Below are 21,414 nucleotides of genomic sequence, written 5' to 3'. Positions count from 1 at the left end.
CTCGGCCTTCTGAGAGAGAGATTAGGGAAGAGAACTGGAGGCCTGACGCCTTCTTGGGGTTTTCGGATCTTCTAGCTGGAAGGGACTTAGAGAGCCTTCTAATCCAGCTCCCTCATTTTACAGATGGGGAAACTGAGACCCCAAGAGAAGAAAGGACTTGCTAAGGGCCCTCGCCTAGTTTCCAGTTCCACAGGCCATCTCTCCATATTGCTTCTTGCTGAGGTCATAGCTGGACGCCAGCCTTATTTTTCCTGGAATGGAATCCAGGCCTGCCTCTGTCTTATTCCTTTTGATTTCTGGCCTCAGACTCTATCCCACCCCACCCGAGGGGTCCCAAAAAGGCTCTGAAAATGAAAGATGTCTCCCTGATCCCCCCAAAAGATAACCACATCAGTGCCAGCATCGACTCTGGGCCTCCTCTCAGCTGTCCGATCTCCCCCAATTCCAGAACTTTAGAAAAGCTTTCTGAGGCTCCCGAGCCAGCCGGGCTAAATTCTCTGAGCCCACGTCCCGGAATAGAATAAATAAATGAATTGTGTGACCGGCTGTCATCCCAGAATCGATCCACCAGGGCCAGGCTCAGGGCTAACAACTGAGGACACAGACACAAAAAATAAGGCGGTCTCTGGCCTCCGAGAGCTCCGACGACGGCTAAAGCTTTGGCTGTACTCAGGCGAGGTTTTGGGGGGCTCTGGGCAGCCTGAAGAAGGGGGGAGCCATGATGGACGGAGCCAGGGAAATTCAGCAGGGGCACAGCTGGCGAACGCTGGCAGAACGAGCACCCAAGCAGCCCTGGCACCGCCAGGCGGTGAGGGGGTGTCGGAATAGGTCTGTTTCGTGTAGCATTGACAAAAGGAAAAGAGGCAGGCCTTACCGGGGAACATAAGGACTGCATGAAGACTCCTACACTGACTTTGCAATGCTCATTTTAGCTAAAGCCTGTGGAGCTCTTATTTCCCCCCGACTTTTATATCTCTGCTATGCCAGATGGCACTGGGGGACAGGAAGGGAGAAGTGTGCTGGGCCAGGGTCTTCCTCCGAGCCAGGCTTGTCTGCCAGCACAGCCCCCTCCCCAAAGCCTGGACCCTCGGGGGGCTTCGTCCCCCCACTGCGTTCTTCCCCCCTTCCCCGGCCCCCGGCAGCACTCACCCCAGGCAGAGTCTTCTGCTCATGCAGAGCAGTCTGGGCCTTGATGGCGGAATCCCGGGCGCAGTAGGTGAGGAAAGCACACCCTGAGGAGGGGAGAGAGCAGGTGTTAGTGAGACAGGCAATTTCTTCCAGGTGGGAGAGAGCTCCCTTCAATGGGCTCCCAGAGATGGCTAACATTTCCAGCAGCTTGTTGATTGGTTAGACTGAAGAAAGCAATGAAGGACGCCTTCATGAGGAGGACTGAATTGAAAAGTATGTACAACGTGGTGGACAGAGCTCCAGGCCTGAAATTGAGAGGTCCTGGGTTCAAATCGGACCTCAGACATTTCCTGGCTGTGTGACCCTGGGCAAGTCACTTAACCCCTATTGATTAGCCCTTACTGCTCTTCTGCCTTGGAACCAATGCACAGGATTGATGGATTAGTCCTTCCTGCTCTTCTGCCTTAGAACCAATACACAGTATTGATGGATTAGTCCTTCCTGCTCTTCTGCCTTAGAACCAATACACAGTATTGATGGATTAGTCCTTCCTGCTCTTCTGCCTTAGAACCAATACACAGTATTGATGGATTAGTCCTTCCTGCTCTTCTGTCTTAGAACCAATACACAGTATTGATGGATTAGTCCTTCCTGCTCTTCTGCCTTAGAACCAATACACAGTATTGATGGATTAGTCCTTCCTGCTCTTCTGCCTTAGAACCAATACACAGTATTGATGGATTAGTCCTTCCTGCTCTTCTGTCTTAGAACCAATACACAGTATTGATGGATTAGTCCTTCCTGCTCTTCTGCCTTAGAACCAATACACAGTATTGATGGATTAGTCCTTCCTGCTCTTCTGCCTTAGAACCAATACACAGTATTGATGGATTAGTCCTTCCTGCTCTTCTGCCTTAGAACCAATACACAGTATTGATGGATTAGTCCTTCCTGCTCTTCTGCCTTAGAACCAATACACAGTATTGATGGATTAGTCCTTCCTGCTCTTCTGCCTTAGAACCAATACACAGTATTGATGGATTAGTCCTTCCTGCTCTTCTGCCTTAGAACCAATACACAGTATTGATGGATTAGTCCTTCCTGCTCTTCTGCCTTAGAACCAATACACAGTATTGATGGATTAGTCCTTCCTGCTCTTCTGCCTTAGAACCAATACACAGTATTGATGGATTAGTCCTTCCTGCTCTTCTGCCTTAGAACCAATACACAGTATTGATGGATTAGTCCTTCCTGCTCTTCTGCCTTAGAACCAATACACAGTATTGATGGATTAGTCCTTCCTGCTCTTCTGCCTTAGAACCAATACACAGTATTGATTCAAAGACAAAAAGTAAGGATTAAAAAAAAAAAGAATTGATACTAAGACAGAAGGTAAGGGTTTTAGGAGGATGGAAGTCTGTCCAATGTGCATTTTCGTCCTGGAGAGCCTTTTGTAAAACATTTACCATCCCACCACCTTCTTCTTCCCCATTCTTTGTTGCCCATTCCTCAGCCCCACTCTTGGGATGAATATTCTCCTCATGAGTCTCCCTTCCCAAGACTCGGTTCTCCCCCCGTAGGCAGAGAAAGATGCCCATCGTCTGCCCCATCCCCATTTAGTTGCTTGTCAATAATCTGAAATGGGGGAAGGGTAGGAAGGAAGAGGCAAGAAAGGGGTTAGGATGAGATTTGTCCTTGGCTGTGGGGAGGAAGGAGAAAGAGGAGGCAGGAGGCAGGGGAAAGTCATTCAGAGAACAGACAAGAGAACAGAGGAAGGACGTGAACTTCTACAAGTCCTGTGAAAGTCGGGCAGGGTACAAGTCACTTTCCCAATTGCCCGGCCCTTGTCACTCTCCTGCCTTAGACCTGACGAGGACAGAAGGTAAGGGCTTAAAAAATAAAGATGGGGGGAATGGGGAAGTGTGGATAAGAGGTGGGAATGGAAGGAGGGCAGAGGAAGTAATTACTGTCGGGTCATTTGGGAAGGATGGGCCCGCAAGCACTCAGCAACAAGGAGAATATTGGAAACCCCCCAACATCAGACTGTGGGGGCTATCAAGGGATCATAGGGCAGAGAGATCTGGAGATGGAAGGGATCTTAGCATTCATCTCCCTCTCACTTGACAGATGAGGGAAAGAGACCCGTAGAGAGAAAATAATTTGTCCAAGGTCACAAAGCCAATGGAGGGAAGAGCCTGAATTTGAATGGAGCTTCCACAATTTCCCTTCATCTCACTGCTTTTGATTCAAACACAGACTCCTGAATGTTAGAGCTAACTGATCCCTCCCCCAATTTTATTTGATCCTAGAGATGGACATCTCCTAAGAGTCTGTCCCTTTACTCTCCAGGCCCTGGGAAATCTCATTCTCTCTCACAAGTCCAAATATCATGCCCAAGGAGTATAATTCCCAAATCTGTCCCTCCCGAACTCCAGTCCTTTATCTCACAATGCCCTTGGGACGTCTCTACCTGAACAGGCAGTCAAAGATGTCCCAGCCCAGACCCACCCGTTAACCCTTCCTCTTTGATTCTGTGGATGGCTCTATTTTGTTCCCTTTTATCCAGGTCTGAACACTTGGAATCACCTTTGACCTTCCCCTCTCCCATGGGGCAAGGGTTCTCCCCATCTACCTCCACCCAAATACAGTGAGTTGCCAGATCTTATTGTTCCTAATTAGAAAGATATTCCTCAGATGGAAACTCTTCTTTCCACTCTGATTGCAAATATCTTCCTTTAGGTCCTCCTTTCATCCTGAATGGACCATTAAAACAACTTCCTGGGGGCAGCTGGGTGGCTCAGTGGATTGAGAGCCAGGCCTAGAGAGGGGAGGTCCTGGGCTCAAATCTGGCCTCAGCCACTTCCTAGCTGTGTGACCCTGGGCAAGTCACTTGACCCCCATTGCCCAGCCCTTACCACTCTTCTGCCTTGGGGCCAATATACAGTATTGACTCCAAGACGGAAGATGAGGGTTAAAAAAAACAACTTCCTGACCAACCTTCCTGTCTTCAGTCTCTCCCTGACCCCCTCTATCCTTCATTCTGCTGCCAAAGTCAACTGCCCAACACACCAGTCTGATCAGGTCACTACCCTACTTAAAGAAACCTTTCTTGGGTCCCAGATAAAATACAAATGCCTCAGGCTGGCATCTAAGGCCTACATTTATCTGGCTTTAACCTCCCTTTCTAGCTTTATGTTTCTTTTTCTGACATCATATTCTTTGAACTTGTGATACAAACTGGGCCATTCAAAATTCCCCAATAGCATCTTGTCGTTTTTTTAACCTTTCCTTTGGTTTTATTATATTCTACCTTATTTTATTGGGATTTCTGTCTCTCAGCTCTCTACAGATTATAAGCTCCTTGAGGGCAGGGACCATGTTATTTTTCATCTTTGGACCCTTAATACAAAGCATAATAGCTTAGCTTATACACACTGAACATTTAATAAATGATTATTGAATTAAACTTAAGTCAGAATAAGAAAAGCTCACGAAAAATGGAACCTCCTAGCTGGAAGAGCCATTAGAACATGGAGTATATTGGGTGAAATGTATGGTTAAATGTAAAGTCATATACTTGGGTTCAAAAAATCAGTTTATAAGTCCAAGATGGCAGAAATATGGCTAGATAGAGCTCATCTAGAAAAGAGATCTGGGTATCTTCATGGATTGCAAGCTCAACATGAGTCAACAGTGTGACATGTATGGCAACCAAAAAAGCTAATTTGGGTGGCAGCTGGGTGGCTCAATGGATTGAGAGTCAGGTCTAGAGATAGGAGGTCCTGGGTTCAAGTGTGGTATCAGATTCTTCCCAGCTGTGTGACCCTGGGCAAGTCACTTTGCCCTCAGTGCCTAGACCTTATTGCTCTTCTGTCTTGGAACCAATACACAGTATGGATTCTAAGACAGAAGACAAGGATTTGGTTTTTTTCAAGGTAATTTGGTTTTTTACATCATTAAGAAGGGGGAAATATTCAGGAATAGGCAGGGGACAGCCCTGTTGTACTAGATTCTGAATAGAACACATCTAGAGTGCTGTTCAAAGTTCTGGATACCATACTACTAAGCTATAGCGTTCAGAGAAAGGCAATCAGAATGCTGAAGGGTCTCAGGATCATTCTATATGAAGATTGATGGGAATATTTAGCCCATGGAAGCAAAGGAAATGGAGGGCATCCTCCTTGTGCTCAAGTATTGGAAGAGCTGTTGGTGGGGAGAGGAATGTGGTTTATTTTGGTTGGCCCTGAGAATTGGAGAAATGGTGAATTTAATTCACATTTACAAGCACTTTTGCAAAGATCCAGATCTAGATTTGATATGAGGAAGACTTTAAGCATCTAGGCAGCACAGTGGATAGAGTGAGTGGCAGTCCTGGAGTCAGGTAGTCTTGAATTCAAATCCAGCCTTAGATATGTGATCCTGGGCAAGGCACTAGGCTTTGTTTGTCTCGCTAGTTCTATCTCTGGCTACCGCCTTTCACATCGTCTACGTTCCAATCAAATTGGCGAGCTCTTTCACCTCCCTTCCTGGCCCTCCGCAATCCCAGTGCCTATGCCCCAGTCGATTCTCCTCCCTGTTCCCATACTGAGCTATTCCAGCACCACAGCCTGAACCCTGATGCCCCACATGGGAATTAGGCTGTTGGTCACAAAGGAGATGATGAGGAAAAAAACCTGGATAATTCACATCCCCACTGCCCGAGAGAGCAGGCAGGGCTCCCTTTCCAGAGGGAGTGAGTCAGGGGTATCATCTTTGTACACAAAAGATAACACATGCATTTGTAATAATAATGACAATAGCTGACATTTCTATTATACCATGCAGTTCCTCTCCCATCCATTATTCCATCGGATTCATCCTCTACGCGGTTGCCAAAGTGATCTTCCTAACAGGTCCATCTGACCATACCACCCCCTACTCACTAATCTTCAGCCACTCCCCAGAACTCATAGGATCAAATAAAAACTCTATTGTTTGGCTTGAAAAGTGCCCCCCTCCCAACCTGGCTCCATCCTATTTTCCTCTCCTCCACCCACTGCCTCAACTCACGCCCTCTCTTCTCACCTCCGTCTCAGAATTTCCTGTTGTCTTCTACACCAGGTGTCCTGGTCCCCCCAGACATTATCCCTTTCCCTAGAAAACTGCTCATCCTATAGATGTATTTTATCTATCCCTAGATACACATGTGTGTGTGTGTGTGTGTGTGTGTGTGTGTATACATATATATATATATATGAATATATACTGTTTCCCACTTTAGAATGTAAGTTCTTTGAGGGTAGGCTTAAAACTCTGCCATTTTCTCAAAGGCAAACCCCAGAGCCCCTGAAGCTCATCTCTGCTGTCTTTCATTTATGAGTCCCCCCCTTTTCCCCTCACTGACAGAACCCCTAAACCTTGTATTCCCAGGGGATCCTATTTTACCAGAGGGGCTTCGGGAGTCGGAACCAGGGAGGTGACAAAACCAGGCTGGCCTTTGTTGCTAGTCATCCCACAGCTCCCTAAGAGGGGCTTGAACTCTCCAGGGCTTGGACACCAAAGAGACTTTAATAGCAATGATGAATAGATAGTCTTAAGCCACTTACAATCCAGTCTTGGCTCTGGTCATTTGATTTGTAGGAAGGGAAGAAGAGTGGAATCTATGCACAGCAGCCCTTTGATAATTTCCAGGCTCCAAAAATATGGAAATTCCATGCTGGCAGAGGATGGAGGCCGCCTGCCAAAGGCTAGCAGTGGCCAACTGGGTCCAGGGGCCAACGCTTCAGTCAAACCCTCCCCACCACCACTCCATCCCAGCCCCATGTGCCAATGTCAGCCTCCAGTTCTGGCTCTGTCGAAGAGAAGTGGGGGAAGGGGGAAGGAGAAACAAGGTGAGACTAGTGACCGGAGCTCTGGGTCTGTCCAGTGGGCTGACCTCAAGAGCAAGCTCCGCTAGCTTGGGAGAGATTGTTACAATTGACTTTGGATATTCATTTTAGGTCCAGATTTCTCTTAGAAGTAGAGCTGGAGGGGACTCGAGAGATAATCTGAACCTTGGTTTTCCCATCTGTAAAATGAGAAGTTTGGACAAGAAGATCTCTAAGATTCTTCTACTTCTAAATCCTGGGGTTCCAAGTTCTGTGTTCCCAAATCCTTTCTGGCTCCGACACCTCCATGTTCCAGGTTCTCAGGACCCTCCTGGCTGGGTCACACATCAGAATCGTCTTTGTTAGGTGTTCCTGAAGGGAATCTAAACAAATCTCTGAGCTTTTTTGGAAGTAACTCTAAGTCAATGAGACTTATTATTTGAATGGTCTAAAAGAAATTGACTACAACCAGTCTTTCTTTTTTATTATTTTTCCTTTGAGTATAAAGTCATGCTCTGCTCAGTCATTTGGCCCCGAGGCACCAAAATGAAACGAAACTATACTAAGAGACAGGCTGTCTACATGAGAGAACATGTGGCTGAATGCAATGGGAGCTGACCTGGGAGCCAGAAATGGAGCAGGGACTGGAGGCCCTGGCTCTACCCCTCACTTTAAATCCATGGGAGTTTGGGCAAAATACTCGTCCTTGCAAGACTTCAGTTTCCTTATCCTTAAAATGAAGGGGCTGGACTATATATAGGACTAGGATTGATGTTTCCTTCCAGCTCTGAAATCCTGTGTTCTAAGGTCTTTCTTAGCCCTGGCATTTTGTACTCTATGGCCCTCCCAGTTTTGACATCCTCTGTTCTAAGGGACTTCCCAGCTCTGACATTCTCTGTTCTAAGCTCCCTCCCAGCTCTGACATTCTCTGTTCTAAGCTCCCTCCCAGCTCTGACATTCTCTGTTCTAAGCTCCCTCCCAGCTCTGACATTCTCTGTTCTAAGCTCCCTCCCAGCTCTGACATTCTGTTCTAAGCTCTCTCCCAGCTCTGACATTCTCTGTTCTAAGGGTTCTCCCAGCTCTGACATTCTCTGTTCTAAGCTCCCTCCCAGCTCTGACATTCTCTGTTCTAAGCTCCCTCCCAGCTCTGACATTCCCTGTTCTAAGCTCTCTCCCAGCTCTGACATTCTCTGTTCTAAGGTCCCTCCCAGCTCTGACATTCTCTGTTCTAAGGTCTCTCCCAGCTCTGACATTCTCTGTTCTAAGGTCCCTCCCAGCTCTGACATTCTCTGTTCTAAGCTCCCTCCCAGCTCTGACATTCTCTGTTCTAAGCTCCCTCCCATCTCTGACATTCTCTGTTCTAAGCTCCCTCCCAGCTCTGACATTCTCTCTTCTAAGCTATCTCTTAGCCCTGATGTTCTGTGTTCTAAGGTCTGTCTTAGCCCTGACATTTTGTACTCGAAGGCCCTCCCAGCTCTGATATTCTATGCTCCTTGTTCTAAGATTCCCTTCAATTCCAATAGTCTAATTGAACCACAAAGTCCTAAATCTAAACCCAGTCTCAACCTAAGCCTTGAGCTTGGTCCCAGATTCATCCTCTGGCTCCAGATTGAGCACTGAACCCAGACTGAATCTCCACCCTGATCCCAGTTGTAGCTATAGTCCTGATGTCCACCAGACATTTCATATCCATGTCTTCTTGCTCACAAGAAGAAACCAGGCAAGAAAGAATGGATGAAGATGCAGCTCAAAGCATGATGGTCCCTGACTGCGATCAGGATGCTTCCTCTATGTGTCTGAAGAACACCATTTGGACAAGCCGCCCACTTAACAGATGGAAGCAATTCTTTCACTTCCCCCTGGACTTGTCCCACTTGGCTGACTCCCACCAGCTAGGCAGGGTCAGACTAGTCTTGACTCTACACAGGAAGCCAGGTCTCCTCTCTCTTGTCTTTAAACCCTTCCTCTCCACCCCAGCTCCTTCTCAGCTAGAGGTGGGAGTTGGGGAATGGTAGGTGGTGAAGAAGAGCCAAGTCCAGGAGAGGAAACAGTAAAGATGCTTCAATCTGAAAATGGTGGGGAAGAACCTGTACTGTCTCTGGTGACACCCAATTGTATGCATGACCCTCACTTCCTACACTCTAAACAAGGTCCTTGGGGAAGCCCTCATGGATGTTCCAGTCCTTAACAAAGGGGATGGAGGGGTCCAGGAATGGAGAAGTGTGGGCTTGGCCTCCATCTTGAAAGACCTTCTCTCCAGACTATCAAACCAGATCCCTTGGAATATTACTCTCAAACTCAATCTCTGAGCAGATCTATCTTCTTCTGGGTATCCCAAGAAAGGCAGCTTCTCTGGGATGTCTCAGGGCCCCCCTCTATCTCCAGAGACGTCAACAAATCCCAAAGCTTTGTAGTTTTAGGGCATTTCTGATTCCTCCTTGATTTTCTTACCATGGCCAAACAGTAGCTGAGTCCCTTCCAACTTTGCCTTCATATTATCTCACGTTATTGTCTCCTACTCTCTACTTTGATGGCCACCACTTTCATTCAGACTTTATCTTCTCTTTCCTGGACTATTACAACAGCTCCCCAACAAACCACTCTGCTTCTGATATCTTCTTCTCTGTTCCATTAAGTAGAGTAATGCAATGGAAGGCATGATTGATTTTGGAGTCAGAAGTCCTAGGTCCACTTCCTACCTGTGTGGTTGTTGTTCACTTGTTTCAGGCATTTCTGACTCTTCATGACCTCATTTGGGATTTTATTAGCAAAGATATTAGAGGGGTTTTCATTTCCTTCCGCAGTACATTTTACAGATGAGGAAACTGAGGCTAACAGTGTTAAGTGACTTGCCCAGGGTCATACAGCTATCAAGTGTTAAGATTTGAACTCAGGAAGGTGAGTCTTTCTGACTCTGGGTCCAACACCTTATCCATTGCACCACCTAGCTGCTCTACTGTGTGGACCAGTCACTTAACCCACCTATGCCTCAATTTCCTTATCTATAAAATGAGTAGGGGAGTCCCTTCTAAATCTATGATCCCATGAATCCTTCTTTGCAGGTCACCAGAATCATTCTTCCTAAAACCCAGCTCTGATCATGGCTCTCACCTAATCTAACACCTTTCATAGCTTCCCAGTACCCAAAAGAAAAAGTATAGATTCCACAGCCTAGCATTCAAGGTTCTCCACAGTCTGACTTCAGTCTGCCTTCACAGATTTATCTCCCCTTTCCAAGAGCTGCATTGGAGTTGTTGGGTAACTGCTGTCCTAAAGTGTGTCCTGTATTTTCCTCCCTCCTGGAATTCACATATATCATCTTTTCCTTCAAAATTCTCCCCATTTTACAGGCCTCAGCTTGGGTACCTCTTTCTCCAGGAAAACTTACCTTAGTACTTTTTGCTTTATTTTTTGTTATCTTTGTATATGTCTCAACCTTCTTAGTAGATGATGTCCTACAAGGGCATCTTTTACTTCTCTCTGCTACAGCAAGCCCATGACAGAGGCCTGCAATGTGGCAGGAAGTACTTAATAAATGCTTATTCAATAAATTAATATCTATCAAGTGTTTGTATGGCACTATAGTAGACCTATGAACTGTGGAAGGAAGGAAAGAAGGAAGGAAGGAAGGAAGGAAGGAAGGAAGGAAGGAAGGAAGGAAGGAAGGAAGGAAGGAAGGAAGGAAGGAAGGAAGGAAGGAAGGAAGGAAGGAAGGAAGGAAGGAAGAAAAGAAGGAAAGGAAGAAAGAAAGGAAGGAAGGAAGGGAGGGAGGGAGGAAGGAAGAGAGGGAAGGAGGAAGGAAGGAAGGAATGAACGAATGAAGGGAGGGAGGGAGGGAGGGAGGAAAGATTAAATAAAGAAAGGAAGAGACCACTTGCACATAGCTGAGAGGGCCCTTAGAACATGGAATGTCATACCTAGGAGGGCCCTTAGAAAGCAAAATGTCAGAGCATGAAAGGAATCTTAGAACCTAAGAAATGGGAACTGAAAGGGTTTCTAGAACATGGGATGTCAGAGTTGGAAGGGATCTTAAAACACAGAGTGTCAGGGGCAACTGGCTGATTCAGTGGATTGAGAACTAGATCTAGAGATAGAAAGTCCTGGGTTCAAATTTGATCTCAGATACTTCTTAACTGTGTGACCCTAGACAAATCACTTAACTCCTAGTTCCCAGCTCTTACTGCTTTTCTGCCTTAGAAACAATTCTAAGATAGAAGGCAAGGGTTTAGTTTGTTTTTTTTAAGAGTGAATTGAACGAAAGAAAGAAAGAAAGAAAGAAAGAAAGAAAGAAAGAAAGAAAGAAAGAAAGAAAGAAAGAAAGAAAGAAAGAAAGAAAGAAAGAAAGAAAGAAAGAAAGAAAGAAAGAAGAAAGAAAGAAAGAAAAGAAAAGAAAAAGAAACCTCAAAATCAGAACAAAGTGTTTCAAAGGGATTCCTAAATATGAGGATGCCAGTATGTACATGCTGTGTGGAGGGCTGGAATAGAGAGGGTTAAGACGGCCAGGCAGGAGCCCCGCTGGGCACAGGTGCCCAGGATCAAGCATTGTATAGAATTCAATCCAGCCCAGCATTTACTGAATGACCTTTCCACTCAAGGCTCTCGGAATGAGAAGACTTGGGTTCAAGTCATCTGAGTCTTGGTTTCTTCTTCTCTGAAGCAAAAGAGTTGAACCAGATGGGCTCTAAGAGCCTTTCCAACTCTCAGTCTAGTTATCTATCATCTCATAATCCATGAAATGCAGATTGACATTTTCCTGTCCTCCTCAAAAGACTGCTATGAAGATCAATGGCCAAATGGTAGCTTTAAGTACAACATGGAAGTGGAATTCCTAAATTTAAGGTACTAAAGGAATGCTATTGTTATTCAATCAGGTAAGCAACTAACAGGTATTTATTATGTGCCCATTAAGAGCCAGGGAGGGGGCAGATATGTGGCATAATGGATAGGCTTGGAATCAGGAAGACTCATCTTCCTCAGTTCAAATCCAGTCTCAGACACCTCCTAGCTGACCCTGGGCAAGTCACTTACCCCTATTACCCAGCCCTTACTGCTTTTCTGCCTTAGAAACAATTCTGTTGGCCTCAGTTTCCTCATTTGTAAAATGAGCCAGAGAAGGAGGTGGCAAACCATTTCAGTCTCTCTACCATAAAACCCAAAAGGGATCACGATGAGTTGGACACCACTGAAATGACTGAACAACAAAAAGGAACTGGGGATTGGGAGATACAGCAAAAAATGAAACAAATAGTCCCTGCCCTCAGAGAGCTTACAGACTATCAGAGAGACAATGCAGATGGGGGGAAGAGAAGCCATTTATTAAATTCCTGCTATGGCCAAGGCACCATGCTAACCGCTTGATGAGGAGAGGTCTCATTGTAGAAAGTGACCTCTGAGCTGAGCCTTGAAGGAAATGAGGAAGGAGAGGGAATAAGGAAGAGCATCCCAGGCATGAGGGACAACTTGTGCAAAGGCAGGAGGACTGTGACAGGATCAGCTAGTTCAGCTGATGAAGGAGAGGCATAAAGACTGCCAAGGGAAAATGGAACCAGGTTGTGAAATGCCAAACAATGGAGCTTTTAGGTAATGGAGCATCACCGGCATTTATTATCATTATTATGAATCACACCCAGTGGGTCTAACTAATCCCAGGGACTCCAGCCACTGGGATGCAATGAGATCTCCATCCAGGACCCCTTGGGCATTAGAGGATGCCCTGAACCCTCCACACAGAGACTGCTTTTGCTCCCTCCTCTCCCTTCTACAGTGCCTCAGCTGAACAGGACCCTGGAGAGCCCCTGGTCCGACCACCCACCAAATGCAGCGATCCCTTCTCCATCATTCCTGACAAAGGGTCACCCAGTTTTCTGCTTTAAAACATCTGGGGAAAGGAAGTCCTGTCCTGCCCAGACTCTGGCTTTAGTGACAGCCGTCTTCAACTCAACTTCTGATCATTTCTCCTACCCTCACCTGATCTGAAATGAAAGAATAGTGGATGGTGAATTCTTGGAGTACAGTGTCTGTCAGCTCTCCATCTCACAAGTGTTTGAAAGTTCATAAGCAGGTGAGGGGGGCAGATGAGTGGCTCAGTGGATTGAAAGCCAGGCCTAGAGATGGAAGGTCCTGGGTTCAAATCTGACCTCAGACACATCCTCTCTGTGTGACCCTGGGCAAGTTACTTCACCCCCATTGCCTAGCCCTTACCGATCTTCTGACTTACCAATACACAATATTGATTCTAAGATGGAAGGTGAGGGTTTAAAGAAAAAAAGCAGGTGAGGAAGTGTAGATGGTTTAGTGGCAGACCCTCCTTGTTACCAAAGGAACCACTTATCACACACACATCCCACAAAACCACAGACACCTGCATATGCACAAACCCACTCACCACCCCCAGCAACACATATACAAATCCACAGACACCCACACCCACCCACCAACTAGCCACAGAGACATAAATTCTGTCCGTTGATCCTCCTGATGATCCTTGACTCTCTGGGGACCTCCTCTTCTCATGTCCCTTTCAAACACCACCTCCTCTAAGATTTTCTGAACGTCTGAGCTGAAAGTGAGATTTCCATCTTGTCTGAGCATCTTGTCTGAAATTTTCTTTTCTTGATCACTGTTAATTGGTGCATCTGTCTTCTCTCTCCTACTGGGCTAGAAAGTATGTGTGTGTGGGGGGGGGGAGGTGGAACTAACACTTATTAAGTACCTACTATGTGCCAGGAGCTTTTTACAAATATTCTCATTTGTTCCTCACAACCACCCTAGGAAGTAGGTGTTATTATTTCCCCATTTTATGAATAGAGAAACTGAGGCAAACAGAGGTTAAGTGACTCGCCCTTTGTCATACAGCTAGTTAAGTGTATGAAGCTCAATTTGAATTCAATTTTTCTCACCTCCAGGCCCAGTGCTCTACCCACTGAGCTGCCTAGTTGCTCCAACCTTCATGGGGGCCAAGTCTAGGGACACGGTCAACATGGAATTTCAAAACTGGAAGAAACCTAAGAATATGCCATGTCAGATCCGGGAGGGACTTTAGAATGGCAATTAAATATGGCAAGCAGTTTGGGCACTGTCCTAGGTGCTGAGAATAGAAAAACAAAATGATGTCGACAATGTCTGCTTTCAATCAGCTTACGATCTACTAGAGAGATAACACACTCAATACAAGGTACAAACTTAATACAGAGTGATTTCTGGAGAGGGGACCCCAATAGCTCAGGGGAATTGAAAAAGTCTCATGTCAGAATTGAGAGGATCTTTAAAATTCAGTGTCAGAATGGGGAGGGATCTTAGAACCTAAAACAGAGAAGGTCAGGGCTGGAAGGACCTTTAAAGACTCACTTAGTCTCCCACCCCTTCATTTTACAGGGTAAGTCACTTCTGCTGAGTCTCAGTTCCCCCACCTATAAAATGGGGCTGATAATTCCTGCCCTGTACACCTTACAGGGATGCTGTGGAAAATCAAGTGAGAGCTGAATGAAAAGGGCTTTGTCAAATGCATCTGAACGATTACTACAGCAGGTGTTCAATAAAATTAGATGATTGATTGGTATCAAGCCACAGAGCTTCCTGGGATCTCAGGCTGCTGCTGCACCCTTTTCCCCTGGGAAAGAACAAACAGACCAGCATCCTTGGGGACTAACCCAGTCCTTGTACTGACCATCTCTAATCCAACAATCCTGCCCTGGGGTAATACGAATTGGTCTGCTCTTTCCTTGCTTGGTCTGCCTGTGTCCCCCAGCCCTGGGATTTAAGCTGATCAGCCTTCACCTGGCATAATGCCCATGAGTCTCATTCCTCTCTCTGTCCCTTTGCCTTGCCTGTCCCATTTCCCTCCCCGTTTCCTCATCTCTGGACTTCCCTCCTTCCTCTCCCATCTCCCTCAGGATTCCACATCTCATGCTTCACAGCCCCCCTCATCCTACCTCCCATCCCTCCTAAAACCCACTGGGGAGGGCACCCAGCCCAGAAACTGCTGTGAGCTGCTGTCCATTCAAATCCTGGGGCTCTGACCAGTAGTGTCTCTCTCTCTCTCTCTCTCTCTCTCTCTCTCTCTCTCTCTCTCTCTCTCTCTCTCTCTCTCTCTCTCTCTCTCTCTCTCTCTCTCTCTCTCTGTCTCTGTCTCTCTCTCTCTCTCTCTCTCTCTCTCTCTCTCTCTCTCTCTCTCTCTCTCTCCCCCATCTGTAGTCATTTACTTACTTCCCTCCCTCAAAATAGCCCCTTGAAGACAAATATTACCATTAATATGCAAATGTATATACGATTACCATAAATAGAAAAAAAGGTATTGTGAATAATACCAAGGGAACTGGAGTAATACAAGCCACTACAGAGGGTGTTGGAACATTAATATTCATCTGCTAATATGAATATATAAACCACTTCATAATAATATTGACATTAAGGCATTAACATTCATAGAAAAATTAACGACGCCCACCAGATGCACCAAATTTGCCAGGCCCTGAGCCCAAGAGGGAGCTAAGAAGAGGGTGCTGGGTCCTGGGGAACAGGATGGGGGAAGGGGAAGAAAATGACCAGAACATCATTGGATGGCCCCAGGGGGTAGGGGCCAGAGGGGCAGAGGAATGTTAGGGATGATGGGAAATAGATGGGGTGGGGGAGGTTGGGAGTGAAATCCCACCCACCACTCACCCCCCAAGTCCAGTTCCTACACTCATCCACATCCTTCTCTGGAAGGAAAATTGATAACCCAAAACAGCAGCCCCTCATGCCTCCTCCATCTCTCTCTCTCTCCCCATCTTCGTCTGTATCTCTCTTTGTCTCACTGTCTCTGTCTCTCTTTCTGTCTCTGAGCAGAGGCTGGGGAGAGGCTGTTTTCTGCCATAGAATCTCATGTTTCTGAATGAATTGTGGCACAAGGAGCCCACCCAGTTAACGCCAGCATTGGCCTTCTCATGTCCATACAGTCTAGTGACAGATTTCTGCCTCTGTCTGTAGCTTGACCTCAGCCTACAAACGCGGACTATATTTAATGGACTGTTTGTAATGAAATGAGTGTTTTATTCACGGACTCCCCTCCTCCTCCCATGCCCGCCTGGCTCCCAGCCCCCATCATGCCACACCGATCTATTTTCGAGGCCCAGCATTGTCAGATGGTAACAGGTTTGTTCGGAGAGTGGCGGCACACACACACACACACACACACACACACACACACACACACACACACACACACACAGCAGTTTTATTCTGAGTGCTCAACTCAGGGAACGATCGTGCCCATCCATGCTGCTAATTTTCATGAAAATGGTACTTATTCCCTCCCCTTTCCAAGGGGGCTCTGGGGATGGCTGGTTCCCCTCAGCCAGCACCACATCCACATCCACACCTTAATTTCCCCAGTTTTCAGCACCCAGCCCTGTCCAGACGTTTCCTCCCAGACCCAAACAGCTGCAGGTGTGACAAAAAGAGTGCGGGGTGGGAAGTACTGGGGTCCAGGCCCACCTCTGCCACTGCCTCACTGAGTGGCTTCTGTTAAAACCCTTGAGACTCAGTTTCCCCAACTATAAAATTAGGAAAAATATCCCTGCTCTTACTGACTTCACAGGATGATTCTGAGACCCAAATAAGAACCTGGGCATGCAGGGCAGTCTTCTCATCATCCCAGTCAAATGCCCATTACTCTCCTCTTAGGCAATTTCTTTGACCAGCAACTAGGGAGCATCCTTCTCCCCTTGCTATCGACTCAGGCTCCCTTGAGACACACATAGATCTACATTAATTTGCTGCCTCCCTTCCTAGAATCATATGCCATAGAATGTCAGATTGGGAAGGAATGTCAGAACTGGAGGGAAAGGACCTTCCTGGAAGTGCCCTTAGAACCTAGAATGTCAGAGCTGGGAGGGGGCTAGGACTCTGGCACTGGAAGGGACATTAGGGTCTCATCAGGGCCTCAATCTCCCCCATGTGGTGCCCAGTTCTTGAATTGTTTATCAATTCTAGCCTTTTCCATCACAGGATTACACTGAGGGGTATGAGGTGGAGGATTTTTCTTGGCCAATTTAGGAATTTTACTGGGCTGTGTTGAGAGAGTCCCTCCACTAAGGGAGCTTAGAAGGACATCAGCCTTCCTTTGGGGAAAGGTTTCTGAATGAATAAGCCTCTAGAGATTTGTCTGGTTTTCTCTTCAACCTTCTCTCCCCCTGCCTGCCCCTTCAGGAAGATACTCTGGGGAGTTGGGGGGAGAGCCCCATGGTTCAGTTTTAAGATTCCTAGAGTCAGATGGGAAAATTGAGGCCCCAAATGGAAAACAACTAACCCAAGGCTACAAATCAATTAATATGTGAACTGAGGCTAGAAGCTAGTTCTTTTGACTCTTGGTCCAGGGTTTTCTCCACCAGGAGCCCCACCCTCTTTACTCCCCACCCTTCCACAACTTTCCTGGATATTTTCAACCAGAACTATACTTAAGCACAGGGCACATCACCCCAGGACTCAGACTGATGTGTAGGTAGTACCTTCTCATTTGGGCCCCTCTCACTGCCTCCTCAAGATCTAGAAAAAGCCATGGTAACTCAAACACACTCCCTGGAAATTCTGAAACAAAGATGTGGGGCCAAGAGGCAGAGAAAGGTTCAAAAGGAGGAATCCTGTCCCTAATTTCTGCTTTGATGGAAATGGACCCCTCCAGGGCTCTAGTAGCTAGCCATCAACAGAGGAGCCTCAAAGCAGGAAAGAGGAACATCTGAGGGAGCAGCAACTTGGTCTTCTACCCTTTCCCCTTTCATCACCAGTGGGGCATGGCACTTGTCTAAACAGGGTACTTAGACATGTCACCCCCAAAGAACCCCTGGACCAGAACAGTCTAAAAGAGCAAGAGGAAGGCGAGTGATGCCCCTTATAGTTGAGGTATATGGAAGACTTCTTCCTTAATTCTATCTCTCTGGGCCCAGAAAGTCCATGATTTTCCCTCCCCCAGTATTTGGACTCTCCTTTCCCTGCCATGATGAAGACTAATCTGAATGGAAAAATGACATAGAATTAGGGAGATGTGTGTGTGTGTGTGTGTGTGTGTGTGTGTGTGTGTGTGTGTGTGTGGTGGGGGAAGGAGGAAGGGAAGGTTAATTAACAAGGAAAAAAATTGCTTCAAGTCTCTCATCACCAAGACAACAACCCTCCCTCCCCTAGTTTCTTGGGTCACACCTCAGGAACTTAGGACACCAAGAGAATCTTGTGAAGAGAACCCTGGTCCTTTGCAAAGCATGCTGTCAGCCCTGTGGGACAGCCTCCAGCCCCACCCGGGATGGGAATCTTTCTAGATAGTGATGATTCATGTTTCACACATTTGGAAGAGGGGAGGGAGTGGAAGGGGAAAGGTTGAGGAATTTGGGCCTCATCAGGGCCTCAGAGCAACCCAATTTCCCCATGCACTGTCCAGTCCTTGAATCTTTTTATCAAATGTAGCCTTCTCCATCATGGGATTGTGCTGAAGGGAATGGAGGATTTTCTTGGCCAATTTAGGGTTTTTACTGGGCTGGGTTGAGAGGGTCCCTCCACTAAGGGAGTGTGGGGACATCAGCCTTCCCTTGGGGGAGAGGGTTCTAAATGAATTTGCCCCTGGAGATTTGGTCTGATCATTTGTTCAACAATCTCTCCACATGTCTTCCCCTTCAGGAAGGCATTGTGGGTGGAAAGGGGCCTCTTGGTTCATTTTTAAGACTCCTAGAGAGTCTCTGGAGAGGTACACTGAGGGTAGCACAGGTTTGGGCCTCCAGCCAGGAATAGAAGGTCCAGGGCACCAAGAGTTCTTTGAGGCTCCAGTACCTGTCCAGCAACTGACACAAAGATCTTCCATGCAGGTCTCCATCTCCCTAAATATTCTTGATTGCCCTCAAGGGAGTTGGAAACATGGATGCCAAACAACACAAACCTCCTATATTTACCATGTCAACTCTGTCCATAATTCCTATGTACAGACATGCCCTCACAGAACAATTGATTTAACAAGAGCAATCTGAACCCAAGATACAAGTTGAACCATAAACATTTTCCTCTCCTGCTATCACTGGATTTTTCTTTATTTTAATGAGATTCTATTCTATAGAGGCAGGTCACCTGGTCGCAGGAAGCCCACCTCCTTCTGGTCTGGGCAATTTCCTATTTCTCTGTCTATCAAAGCTAGCCAAATGATTCTCATTTCCACACCAGGATTTTGCCCAGCTCTGCCTTCGAAGGACTCATTGTCTCCAGATACAGGGAACCCTTCACCCCGTTCCCCCAACCTGCCTTATCCAGGATTAATTTGGGCAGGAGGAAATGGCAGGGAGATGGAGGGGAAGGATGGAGGGTTGGATGGAGGAGGGAGAGGGATAGATGCTTTCCAAAATGGGAAATAGATGAGTGAATGCAATAGGAAGGGAGAGGCAGACTCTTTCCTCCAAACCTTGGGGGAAGATGGCATTTTCACAAATATGAATGCTCTATCCTCTCTCCCCACAATACCCATCCCCTTTTTCTTTGTAGTTACCAACTAGCTGGCCTCCTTGGCATCTGTTTGCACACTGGACAGTTGGACCTTTAGTGTTTCTGATCTCCCCAGTCTCTTGCACAGGCGCGTCCCCTTTGTGAAAATTACCAATGGGATTCTGTCCGGAGGTTAAAACTTCCTGGGTTGCTCCTGTCAAAAGCTTGGATGAATGGAAAAGTAGGGAGGGGGACAGCTCTAATCTGCCCACACCACCCCAAGAAACCCAGGGGGAGTGGGAGGAGGAAAAGAGGGAGGGCTGATGGGGGAAGTGAAGAAGATGAGACAGAGGGTCTGGGGGGGAAGAAAGGTATGGGAGAGGTGGGGGGATGGGAGGGAGAAGGAAGGGGGGGAAGAAGGAGGGGGAGAGGGAGAGGGAGAGGGGAGGGGAGGGAGAGAGAGAGAGAGAGAGAGAGAGAGAGAGAGAGAAGAGAGAGCAGAGAGAGAGAGAGAGAAATGAAGCTGAGGAGGAAGCAAAGGATGAAGAGAGGATGGAGGCAGTTAGAAAGATAGGAGGAAAGGAAAAGAAGGGAGACTGGTGGGGGATAGGGAAAAGAGGAAGGGGAAAGGAAAGGAAGGAAAGAGAGAGATGATGGTGATGATAATGATGATGGTGATGCCAGAAGGTGGAGTGGGAGAGGGGGAGGAATGAGCGAGAGCAGGAGGGCGCTAGGATGCTAGGAGAGGGGTAGCAACGAGGAGGAGAGGAGGGGCAGGAAGGCGTAGGGCAAGCAGCGGGTAGGCGGCGGGCGGCGGGCGGGCGGCAGGCGGGCGGGCTGGCCCCAGGGGTGGGGTGTAGAGCAGAGGGGAGGGGCGGGGCGGGGGCGCACCTTTGTGCATGCCGGTGTAGCGGTCTTTGAGCACCGTCAGCTCGTAGATCTTGCCGAATTGCTCGAACAGGGGCTTGAGGTCCTTCTCCTCCAGGTTGCGGGGGATCTGGCCACGAAGAGCTTGATAGCATCCAGGTCTTTCATGCTGTCCGTCTGGACTGGGGGCTCGGGGCCGCTGCTCATGGGGGAGGCTCTGGACTGCAAGGAGTTGCTGCTGCTGCTGCCTCCTCGCCTCGCTCTCCGTCAATCTGGCCATGCCCGAGACCGGACACAGGCTGGATAAGAGCAAATGAACGGAGGAGAAAAGCTCTCAGCTGGAGGGGAAGCTCTCGCTCTCAGGCCAGCGGCAGCATCAGGACCACAAAAGAAGCTCTCCTCAGCGACACCTGCTGGCCCGAGAGCGGCGCTGCAGCTATGGGCGCCCAGAGCCCCCTCCGGGGAGGAGGGAGGGAGTGAGGGAGGAGGGAGCGAGCGAACGAAGGAGGGAGGGAGCGAACGAGCAAGCGAGAGAGAGAGAGGATGGAGGCACTCAAGGCAGGGGAGGTCAAGGAGGCTACAGGGCTGGAGCTGCAAACTCCCCCTCCCATCACGGACGGCGAGATGCTTCCCTCTCTGTCTGGCTAGGGAGCATCAGGCCACTTCCAATTCCCCGCCCCGGCCACACTCCCCTACACTTCCAGCCTCCTCATTACTGAGAGCTACGATTTAGGGGGCAGGAGGAGGGACAGCGGATGAACAACGCGTTTGAGGCAATCTGCGGAGTGAGGGGGAAATAGCTTTCAGTCCTCCGGAGACCAACAACTCTTTGCTCTTGCTCCCTCCGAATAGGGCAGTCCGGAGCAATGGGAAGGGCACTGGTCTGGAATTCAAGAGACCCAAATTCTAGCCTTGGAATCCCTATATGACCTTAGACAAGTCACTTTCCCTCCCTGGGCTTTGGTTTCCCTCATCTCTAAAACGAGAGGATTGAACTAAATGGGCTCTAAACTCCTACCAGCTGGAGTCTCTAGCTTTGATGTTTTTATTCTTCTAATGTCCCTTCCAGCTCCAGCATTCAGCTTTTCCACGGCAATTCTATTTAATCCAGGAACAAGGACTGATGGGGAGGATTCACTCC

The 21,414-nt window shown here is 47.7% G+C and overlaps 1 protein-coding gene across 1 annotated transcript in view; it reads right to left on the bottom strand.

Annotated features, from left to right (window-relative positions):
- CELF5 (CUGBP Elav-like family member 5) overlaps positions 1-20,646 on the bottom strand; it is a 91,811-nt gene extending 71,165 nt beyond the window's left edge. Inside the window, 4 exon segments of the mRNA XM_056822107.1 lie at positions 1,150-1,232; positions 20,298-20,411; positions 20,414-20,507; positions 20,509-20,646. Coding sequence (XP_056678085.1) covers positions 1,150-1,232; positions 20,298-20,411; positions 20,414-20,507; positions 20,509-20,553 — 336 coding nt within the window. The 5' untranslated portion in view covers positions 20,554-20,646.
- Positions 20,647-21,414: the final 768 nt, after the last annotated feature.

Source organism: Monodelphis domestica, chromosome 3, assembly GCF_027887165.1.
Source record: "Monodelphis domestica isolate mMonDom1 chromosome 3, mMonDom1.pri, whole genome shotgun sequence".
Taxonomy (NCBI): Eukaryota; Metazoa; Chordata; class Mammalia; order Didelphimorphia; family Didelphidae; genus Monodelphis; species Monodelphis domestica.
The sequence above is the reverse complement of the archived record's forward strand: the minus strand, read 5'-3'. Positions and strand labels throughout refer to the sequence as shown.